The sequence below is a fragment of the Bidens hawaiensis genome, unplaced genomic scaffold (genome assembly GCF_021521415.1).
Source record: "Bidens hawaiensis isolate Kalapana, Puna unplaced genomic scaffold, B.hawaiensis_p1.1 tig00419438_1, whole genome shotgun sequence".
In the NCBI taxonomy this organism is placed as follows: domain Eukaryota; kingdom Viridiplantae; phylum Streptophyta; class Magnoliopsida; order Asterales; family Asteraceae; genus Bidens; species Bidens hawaiensis.
In genome coordinates, this window is record NW_027504861.1 from 660,042 (window position 1) to 671,317 (window position 11,276).

The 11,276-nt window shown below is 33.1% G+C and overlaps 1 protein-coding gene across 3 annotated transcripts; it reads left to right on the forward strand.

Annotated features, from left to right (window-relative positions):
• Positions 1-1,046: 1,046 nt before the first annotated feature.
• On the forward strand, positions 1,047-11,073 carry LOC143608834 (rho GTPase-activating protein 7-like). Of its 3 annotated transcripts, none has more exons than XM_077083762.1 (22): positions 1,047-1,141; positions 1,980-2,016; positions 3,101-3,177; positions 3,257-3,327; positions 3,410-3,488; positions 3,567-3,711; positions 3,792-3,911; positions 4,286-4,363; positions 4,448-4,503; positions 4,643-4,712; positions 4,819-4,906; positions 4,987-5,230; positions 5,325-5,537; positions 6,556-6,876; positions 7,030-7,079; positions 7,615-7,675; positions 7,751-7,834; positions 7,935-8,048; positions 8,143-8,312; positions 9,384-9,453; positions 9,519-9,737; positions 10,480-11,069. In XM_077083762.1, exons 1-22 carry the CDS (start codon positions 1,088-1,090, stop codon positions 10,648-10,650), a joined length of 2,592 nt encoding a protein of 863 aa, XP_076939877.1. In that variant the 5' UTR covers positions 1,047-1,087; the 3' UTR covers positions 10,651-11,069. The 3 variants fall into 3 exon arrangements, with proteins under 3 accessions (XP_076939877.1, XP_076939878.1, XP_076939879.1); XM_077083763.1 differs by having other exon boundaries at positions 9,522-9,737; positions 10,480-11,067; XM_077083764.1 differs by lacking the exons at positions 9,384-9,453; positions 9,519-9,737 and having other exon boundaries at positions 10,480-11,073.
• The last annotated feature ends 203 nt before the right edge of the window (positions 11,074-11,276 follow it).

Consider the following 11,276-nt stretch of genomic DNA (forward strand, 5'->3'; position numbering starts at 1 on the left):
GGTAACGTAGTCTAGTATTTTTTTAACATGAGACTATCAAATTTCTACCAGATTTACTACCAAATACCACGTTAATTTACACATGGTTCCATTCAAATTCCTCCGGTGAAAATTTTGTAACCCAGACGACTCTTAAATGAACAAAACAATATGTTCATTAAATAAACAAACTTTACACCAAGCAATTCACTAAACATTTGGTTTGTCTCTAAGAGCATTCCCGACCCATTCTGTATTCATATAATTACACTAAAATACTACATTTCCTCTCTTATTTTCAAATAAACAGTATATTTTTAAACATTTATCATTATTTTTTCTCTCTTCCACTAACAACAACTATCATAAAATATTAAAAAAATATACAATATAAATCAAAATTTAATTTTGTTATATAATATTTCTTACCCCTAAATATTTAATAATGGGAATGGGCTCTAAACTTACACAAGACTCCACCTTAAATCTTTCACCAATATATATATATATATATATATATCAATATCAAAATGACTATACTTAGGGGGTGTTTGGGATTCCTTATTTTCTTTCTTTATAACTTTTCATTAAGATAATAAGTTACAAAAGTGTAACTTATGGAACTTTTCATCTCACAATATAAGCAATCCTAAACACCTTATTACTTTTTAAAAAATTTATAGGTTATAAGTTGGTGAAAATAAGCAATCCCAAACACCCCTTGAAAAAAAAAAAGAAATATAATGAGTATGGTCAAGTAGTCAAAGGTAATGTTATCCATCTATCCATCCATAGGGTGCTTGACCGATAGAATCACGGGCTGAAAAGAGTCTCCTCATAAAAAACCAAATCTTGAACTCGAATCCATCTTCTTCTTATTTCTTCTTTCTTATTATTAACATTACATTAACATAAACATTAACATTACACTCTGCCAAAAGTAGGTGAAAAGCAACCACTATCACCTAATCTTCTTTACAATACAATACAATGGGTTGATTGTTGGAACTGCTATTTTCTTTCGATCTGCATTTGCATAAAACTAATTATTATCAAATACCCTAATCTTCATTCAAGATTGATTCTTTGCTTTTGATGAGTTTTAAGTATGTCTGCTTCCTTGGCGCCCTTCGACCGCCCAAGAATTGCTCCTTCCAATACGGTGATTTAATGCTTCTCTTTATTATGTTTATTGTGCCTTTAATTTTCTTTAGAAAAAAAAAACAAAACCCTAAAAGTTTATGCAACTGTAAATCATTTATTCTCGTCTGAGAGTATGTTATAGGGTTTGTTTATGCTCACAAAAGAAAAAAAATTATAGCTTTTATGTTTATAATGAATTAAGTTAGCATTGACGGACGGATAATGTTGTTGTGGTGATGAATTTTTGATCATCTGTCTTATTGCTCATGTTCTCTCGATCGGAAAGGACAAGGGTTTTGGTTTTAGCTATAAATAAATATTTGTTAATTCATACGAACTTTGTCTTTATTAAGTTCAATGCAGGTTTATTTTTGTTTCAAGAAACCCTGAAAGTTCATATGATTTATGGAACTGTAAATCATGTATTTTGTTTGGCTAGTTTCTTTTGAGAGTATGTATAGGGTTTCATTATAATCACATTTCACAAAAAGAAAAATAAAATTGTAGCTTTACGTATATGATGGATTAAGTTAGCATTTATGGATAATGTTATTGTGGTGATGAAAGTTTTTTACTTTTTGATAATCTGTGGTTTTACTGATCTTTTCGGGTATGCCTATGTTCTCTCGATTGAAATCGGCAAGGGTTTTGGTTTTCATTTTAGCAATAAGTATTTGTTAATTGGTACGAACATTGTCTTTATTAAGTTCAGTTTAGGTCTAATTTTGCTCAAAAAATCCATATAATTAGTGTATTCACGATTCATATTTAGAAAAAAAAGAAAATTTGAATTGTAGGTGGATGTTTATAATGAATTAAGTTATCATTGATGGATAATGTGGAAATTATTTGTGCAGATTTTTAAAAGCGGCCCACTCTTCATCTCTTCGAAAGGTGAGTAAAGCTTCTTCCTTTAATTTAAATTTGTGGTTTCAAGTGCCTAATTTGATGTTTATATGTCTGTTTGATTAAAGAAAATTATAGGCGCTAAGTTTGCATATAGTCAATGCACTAAAAACTGGAAATTTTATTGCTTTAAAGTGTAGGCTATATGATCTATAAAAGACATCTTGTTAGCTAGTGGTAGTGTATTCGGTGTATGATGTTCTTTGATGCTTCATAAAAGTCATAAAAAGTGGTCAGTTGAAAATATAAATTAGACTGAGCATGGTCAGTTGAAAATTAGTCAGGCCTTTTGTGTATGAATTCTTATTACCAAACACTAGTTTAGGGTGGGAGTTTGATGATCTATGCACGCTTGAACTTCAAGAACCGTGTTCTTTAACCAGTTATAAGGCATTTGCTAAATTTGGATGACGTAGTGCTATATGCATATGATTGAAGACATGAATCCCCTTACGAGAATGGTACTAAATTTTAGCTAGATTTGCGTGTCAAAAAGGAAATATATTGCACATGGGTCTTCACTCTGTGGGTTAATCTGGTATGACACGCTTAAAAGCTCAACTAGTGGCCAACGGTTATGCCTAAACGTATGAGGTGGATTGTGGAAACATTTTCACGGTCCTCCTTTGTCACATGTTGCTTGATGTAAAGAATGTCATTTTACATGGTGGTTTAAATGAAGAGGTTTAGTGGAGCAGTCAGTTGTTTGGATGTATTGATTGATTGAGGTGGAACTAAATTAAAGCCTTGTGATGTGCCTATGATACCCAATGTGAAATTAAATAACATGACGATGACACATTTATAGAAGAATTGTTGGAAAGTTGAGTACTCGTCTTCATATTGCTTATCCAGTTAGTGTTGTAAGTCAAGTCATCTACTTGGTCAGATCGTATTTACTCAACCAAGTTTACTGAATTTGTGGTGTGACAATAAAGCGGCTTTTCATATTGCAGACAATTTTGTGATATCTCGTGATTCGTGAAAGGACCAAACATATAGAAGTAGATTTTCATATACAATTCTTTTATACTATCTCTGGTAACAACACTTAACGCTCTTGCTACCTCAGGTTTAGGTTGGAAGTCATGGAAGAAGCGATGGTTTATTCTTACACGCACTTCTTTGGTGTTTTTTAAAAATGATCCTGTTAGTTATCTTTTTCTTCTATTCATTTTTTTCAAGACTTATTTACTGGATTTGACCTCATTTATTGCTAAACATGTAGAGTGCAATCCCTCAAAGAGGTGGCGAAGTAAATTTAACCTTAGGGGGGATTGATTTAAACAATTCTGGAAGGTATTGGTTCTTTCTGGTTTGCATGTTTATTATTGTTTTTGAGGAAGCATTAGTCTACATTGTGGATTATCTTATTTTGCAGTGTGGTGGTTAGAGAGGACAAAAAGCTGTTAACTGTTTTGTTTCCTGATGGACGTGATGGCAGGGCGTTTACCCTCAAGGTTTACTTTTTTAACAATTTAAGATTGTTTTTTTGTTATTTATGTTCTCTTAAATAATTGGATTTAGTGAAATTTCAGGCTGAGACATCTGAGGATTTGTATGAATGGAAGTCGGCTTTGGAACATGCACTTGCTCAAGCACCTAGTGCAGCTCTTGTTATGGGGCATAATGGAATATTTCGGAATGATACTACTGATTCAATTGAAGGACCTTTTCATCAATGTTTGTGTTTTTTATCTTGGCTGTTTTCACTGCACGGGTCATTGTGAGAAGTTGTTTAGTTACTATGATTTTTTGTGTAGGGAGGGATAAACGACTGGTTAAATCTTTGGTTGTTGGACGCCCAATATTGCTTGCATTGGAAGATATAGATGGAGGCCCGTCTTTCCTTGAAAAAGCCCTTAGATTTCTTGAGAAACATGGTAAGCTTCTTTCTAAATGTGTTAATATCATATAGATTGATGTAAGAGGTTTATGTCTGTGTGTATATGCTATGATAAAATCAAAAAACCGCTACCAACCAGTCAGTTTTATTATTATTTTTTACATTTATTTCAATTCTAAGGTTAGTATTGTAAAAAACAAACGTAGCTCACGATATTACGTATATGTATCTCATTCGAGGTACATATATGTAGCTTACGAGTTAAATTTATGCAACTCGCTAACTACATATAGCTTTTTTTTTGTCAAAGATTAATAAGATATAAGAAGAATGTAAAAATAGAAAATTTCTTGTTTAAAAAGTGGTTTTTTTCATATCTTTTAAGTCTTCTCATGATCCTTTCTGTTACAGGAACGAAAGTAGAAGGTATATTAAGACAATCTGCAGACGTTGAGGAAGTTGACCGGAGGGTTCAGGATTATGAAACAGGTCAAAACATTTTCTGGTTTGTTACTTCAATTTTATTCAACAATAAGGTGGCAAGATACTAAAGTGTACTATGTATTATTTCAGGAAAGACTGAGTTTGGATCTGATGAGGATGCTCATGTTGTTGGTGACTGTGTCAAGGTGCATACCTGATTATAATCGTGACTAGTATAAATAAATATCATAAAATATATATATATATATATATATATATATAAATTAAGCTTTATACATTGAATCGTGTTTTGGTTTATGTTTAATAAAGCTGTTTCGTTGGCAGCATGTTCTTCGTGAGCTGCCCTCATCCCCTGTTCCTGCATCCTGCTGCACTGCTTTACTTGAAGCTCACAGTGAGTTCATCTCTCTTTTTCCATGTTTAAATATTAGTTGTTGATCAATCACTTAATTAGATTACTACATTTGGAATACATACACTGATATTGTTTCTTAAACAAGGAATTGATCGCAAGGAAGCTCGAGTAAACACCATGCGTGCTGCAATCTTGGAAACATTTCCTGAACCAAATAGGCGTTTACTGCAAAGGTACACATGTGTTTTGATTTATATTCATTTTGTTAAATTAACTGTAGTAAGTATATTAAAATGGTGGATTTCATCTGCAGAATTCTCAAAATGATGCACACTATTTCTTCACATTCATTTGAGAACCGGATGACACCATCAGCGGTTGCTGCTTGCATGGCGCCATTACTCTTGCGCCCTCTTTTAGCTGGTGAATGTGAGTCGGAAGATGAGTTTGATAATAATGGTGACAATTCTGCACAGTTGCTTGCTGCTGCAAATGCTGCTAATAATGCTCAAGCTATTATCACAACTCTGCTGGAGGAATATGAGACGGTGTTCGATGTAAACCTTCTCTCGTCTTTCTTCTTTCTAATTGATTTATTTTAGTATTTGAAGCTAATATTGATCTAGAATGAATGTCCGTGTTGTGGTGCAGGATGATGCAATGCTCAAATGTTCAATGTCAGCAGATTCACGGGTAGATAATAGTGGGAGTGAAGATTCAGTAGACGATGAGAATAAAGAAAACGGTTATCATGATGCAGAAAATGAAGGTGATCAAGAAAGTGATGAGGATCCTGAACGGGTACTCAGTGGAAAGTTGAGTGAAAGCAGTGGTTATGCCGGCTATGATCTTTATGACTTTAAGGTTCTCACGTGTTTGCCTAATTATTGATTTGATGAACTTTAAATTAGGGTTGGTACTTGGTTTGGCTCAAATTGAACCAAAAAACGAAATTGCTGTTTTTGGAAACCATTTAGTTTCTGTTTTTTGTAGTGGGTTTGGTTCGGTTTTGGTTTTACCGGTTTTTCCATTTGGGCTTGAAATTTTTGGTCCAAAAAAATGGCCCAAAATAATGAATTTCGGTCTAAAACTCTGGCCTAAAATTCTTGGTAATTACACGCTCGTGTCTAAATTCTGTTTTTGGAAACCATTTAGTTTCTGTTTTTTGTAGTGGGTTTGGTTCGGTTTTGGTTTTACCGGTTTTTCCGATTAGGCTTGAAATTTTTGGTCCAAAAAGATGGCCCAAAATAATGAATTTCGGTCTAAAACTCTGGCCTAAAATTCTTGGTTAATTACACGCTCGTGTCTAAATTTTTTTGGGTTACACCATTTATTATCTTTTATAAGTTACTTAACATTCAAAAATTAAAATATAATCCATAAATTTAATAACAAAGTCAGTTTTTTGGGTGTGTGAAAATTGTTGTGTTTCAGTTTTTTCGGTCTTACCATTTAGGTTTGAAATTTTTGGTCTAAAAATGGCCCCAAATATGAATTTGGGACTGAAACTCTGGGTCTAAAATTATTGGTTAATTAATGATTAATTTATTATTACATGTTTGGGGCCTAAAGTTTTTTGTGCTACACCAGTTGTTAATTTTTACAAGTTACTTAACATTAAAAATTGAAAAATTATAATTTATAAATTCAATAACAAAAGTTGTTTTTCTTTTCACGGGTTTGGTTTTGTATTTTTTGGTTTTGTTACATGCAAAATTGAAACCGAACCAGAAATTCAGTCTTTGAAGAAACATAAAACCAAACTGTCAGTTTTGGGTTGGGTTTGGCTATTTTGGTAATCTGTTTTCATGCAAACTCCTGCTTTTAATATGCTTATAAATTTTATTTACTGATGGAAAGAATTTGCTGTATTGAATTTTAGGCGTATGAAGCGGATGTATCTCCAAGGAATAATGTACCAACTTCTAATGCATTGGACCTGTCTCAACTTGTAGAAGATTCCAATACTCAAATGATTGAGCCTCAAAGTGTAGAAAAAAATAAGGAAAATGGAAAGGAGACGGAGGGTCCGCATGGCTTGCTGTCAAGAAGCGAGTCTCATCGATCAGTGGGGACCATGATTTCTTCTATAGATCCTTTCTCTGCTGCCAAGTCATCGGCTGAAACTCCAATTAGCAAGTTTGCAGGCTCCAATAGTAATAGTAATAATGCCAAGCATTCCTCATTTTGGGGACGGAAAAATGTAAGTCTTGTTTTCTATGCGCTTTAGTTTTAACTTATATTATAACCAAGTGCTTTGTTATGTTATGGTCACATGTTAGTAGAACGCACTCTTTGTTATGTTAGGAGTTTTTTTGGCCTGATGATATTTTTTTTTCATATTATTGCTTAACAGGGAAGAAAGACTCCATCAATGGAATCAGTAGATTCTTCTGGAGAAGAAGAGTAAGACTATCAACTTTTGTTTCATTTTGTCTTTTTTTATGCTTTAATATAGATGGTTAAATTTATTTATTGAACCTTAACTCGAATAATATTTAAACAGTTTTCCAACTGTTGCAATATATTTTCCTAATCCTTATCGTGGCTTTTTGTTAGGTTAGCCAAAAGCCCAAAATTTAAAAATTTCCCAACTTTTGACATATTTTCACCAAATATTATTGTGCCTTTTAGTGAAGTTAACTAATTGGATCCCTATGCAACTAGGAAATCATGTATTTTCTGTTATGCAATTTTTTTAATTAAAGCATTGTGATATTTACCTACATAATTATATTTTAATTAAACTTGCAACAAATTTAGACACCAATATTATTCCTGTCTGTGTGTGAGCTTCTAAGTAATATCTGTTATCACCTATAGTAGTTCAATATATGTGGGTTGTTTTACATATATAGCATGTATGTGTTTGTTCATCTGTTTTACAATGAGATCTACTTAATATTGGTATTGATGAGTGCAATATAATGTATGTTGCTAGACTTGCTATTCAGAGGCTTGAGCTCACGAAAAACGACTTGAGGCAGAGAATCGCAAAGGAGGTAATATTTTATTTTATGACATTTTATGTTCATATGACAATTTTTCTAGTGACGTCTAAATATTGTGAATATTAGGCTAGAGGAAATGCAATACTTCAAGCTAGCTTGGAAAGAAGGAAACAAGCACTTCATGAGCGTCGGTTGGCACTTGAACAAGATGTATGCGTCTAGTTTTACAAGATGAATGCTATCGTTATGTAATCATATTATTATTTCTCTTTATTTAATATAACATATAATATTTTACATGTGATCACAGGTTTCAAGACTTCAGGAGCAGTTACAGGCCGAGAGGGATTTACGAGCTGCATTAGAAGTTGGTTTAAGTATGTCTTCTGGACAGGTTTCTGGATCCCGTACTATGGATTCGAAGGTTTATACTCTGTTAGCTTTTTTGTTTTTTTATTAAACAGAATTTCAAGAACTTGTGTTCATTTTCTTGTAATAAACATTTTTTTTAAATGTAGACAAGAGCTGAGCTGGAGGAGATTGCTCTCGCTGAAGCTGATGTGGCAAGATTGAAGCAGAAAGTTGCAGAATTGCATCATCAACTTAATCAACAACGCCAACATCACTATGGCTCTCTCTCTGACGCGTCTGATAGATATCAACATGTTCATAACCACAATCCTCAACAGTGAGTGTTTCAACATTTTTTCTTAAGTATTTTGTAAACTATGAGGGTGCCAGAAGTCGGATACAATGACTATAGCTATGTTTTTTTAGTAGTTATATGATAAGGTTTGATATGTTCAGATAGCGATTAATTGAGTTTAGAGAATAGAATAAGGGAAACAAGAGACCGAACGGTTGTATTACGAAAACGTAAAAAGAAAAGTTACTATAGATTTCCGGGCCGAGCCCTATCTCACCGCATAAGCAGGAGCCATGGCAATGCCATCTTAAACATAAACATACTCTCCTCTCCCTATTAAATATAAGCTGCACTCAACCCCTTCCAAAATAGACAAATGATATTTAGACTAAAACTAGATCATGATTCCTATCATTATATAACTTTTGAGTAAATTGATTTAGAGATTCTATGCATTATATATCTATATTAATATTGGTGTTCGGGAATTTGTGCGATGAATACTAAACTTTCTATTAAATTGACCACAAAAGTTGTTTTTAAATTCTGGTCACAAAGGTTTTCTTTTATAAATAAGTTGGTATAATTTTCATTTTGTATAATTTGACCACAATAGTTTTGTACTTAGAAGTTTAACAACCAAGTTTTCATTTTCTAATTTTGATTTTTTAATAAAAGTTAAATAAGCAGGTGTGTTTAATTTTTTTTCTCCAGAGTCTCGACGTTCTGGTATAAACTTTGTGACAAACCAAATTGATACCGTCATCGTTACTGATATTTTTTATGGTTTTTGATGGATGTAAAACATGTGTCGGTATCCTTTTGGGCATATCACAACTATATTTCTTTGGGCTTTTTACATCGCTAAACTGAGTGCGAGTACTGTACCAGTACCGTAACGAACCGAACTGATACCGTCCGAAACCGAAATTCTGCCGCATTGCACGGGAGATTTGAGTAGTTAATGTCAGTTTTGGTGACCTGTATGATCTATTAGAGATGCATAATCCGAATCTACCCATTTTCAAGTAACCGGGTCAAAATATTCTCTTGAAACCATGTTATTTGTGTTGTATAATCGAGTTTTGAACCGTTATAATTTGTGTTTGGCAGGAGATTTTTCCAGCAAGATTTTGATACTACACTTGCTTATATCAACCATGAAAGGAAACAAAGAACAGAGGTAATTAGTAACTTGTATACTTAAATACTATTTTGTAATGTTTATTATAACTTTTTATTTTGAAGCAGGAAACTTCACTGGGATCGGAGTTGAGAAACATTAAGGGGCAAACATTAACGACACCTGGTAATAGTAGTAGACCTCCTGCACGCAAGCAGCAACATCAGCAGTTGATAGATTCCAGTGAGTCTAAAAGTACAGAGGCGTCTACAAGTTTATCTATGGATGATTTTGGGGCTGTTGATTCTGCCTCAGTCCCATCTTCATCCAGACCGGCACCAGAGGTCCGTTTGTCTTTATATGCTTCTTAAGATATCTATTAATTACCTATAATTTAATAGACACAAAAAAAAACTTGAAGAAAGTTGGGTTCTGTTTGATAATTAAGGTTAATTTACAGAATCTTGATTTTTATTCAACTGCCACTTGAAAAGTGTGAACTTTTTTATCTGATACCTGTGCAGTTTTAAGGGAAAAAGTAACTAACTTTTTTTGACTTTTATGAGGAATGTGGTCCATCATCTGTTTTTTGTAGTAAAAATGCTATGAAGTTATTATAAACTAAAGGACAATAATCATAATCAGTTTGTAAATTTCCCTTTTCTAATATTTTATAAGTCTGCTTTTGAATGTAGTAAAACATTATCTCATTTAAGGATTTAAAGCTTTCATCGTTTATCCTTTTTTGAAAAAAAAAAGAATCTTGACATATATATTTTAGGTTTATGGTCAAACAGTAATCAGAATTCTGTTTCTGTCGCACCTCGGAAGTCAGAACTCTGAAATGTAAATAATTGTGGTCAAAACAAAGGGGTGAAGTTGAGTTGACCCGCAAACATTTGTGTGCTTTATTTTTTAACTTAATGTTTTAGCTGCAATTATAATACTAATATGGCTTTTGTTATATAAAGTGGTCTAAGAGATTGTAAGCATCCAAATACACCGGATTGAAACCCGTTTCTTAAGTTTAAAAATGGGTTATGGTGATAATATACTTATCGATCTTATAAATTGTGCATTTGATAGGTGGTTGAGTATCCCCGATATCAGTCGGCTGCATCTTCCACTTTGGTAGAGTTAACGACCCGTCTTGATTTCTTCAAGGAAAGGCGGTCTCAACTTATGGAACAACTTCACAACCTTGATTTAAACTATGCTTCTCAAGATTTTATGTACAAACAATCGTCCCCTCGCTAGATCCATTTGTATGTATATCCCTTGCTTTCTTTTTGGAGTGTAGATGTTTTTGTATTTCTTTTGATCATCGTCATCATCATCATCATCATCATCATCTGTTTCCCTCTCATTTTGGTGTCGAGAAAAGAAAAAAAAAGTGATTTGTTATGTTAGGTGTAGTGCGCACGTGTAGTATATTTGTTTATCATAAAGTGTTATTATGTGCTATCGATAATCTTGCTATTGGAGAATGTAATGAATGTTTGTGGTTTGTTGATACAATCATATTATATATGTATGAGTTTTGTATTATTATGTTTGCTGTTGTGAAAGTTGATCCGTTTTATTGGTGTCATGCCTCACTGGACCTTTGCACTTTTATTGTTTGAAAAATTTGCAATAACTAAAGAAGCTTAAACCTAGACATATGTGCTAGCAGTGGTAAAATTGGGGAGTGAAATATTTTAATTTCCTTGGTTGATTTATGATAGTTACCAGCAATCTAAAGTACTGAAATTAAGAGAAGTGGCCACATCTGAGATATGATGGATCTCTGGTTACAAGGTTTAAAACCCTAAATTTGATAATAAAGCATTAGAGGTGCACAAAAAACCTGGTTTCGTACCTGACCTGGAACCGGTTTCGGT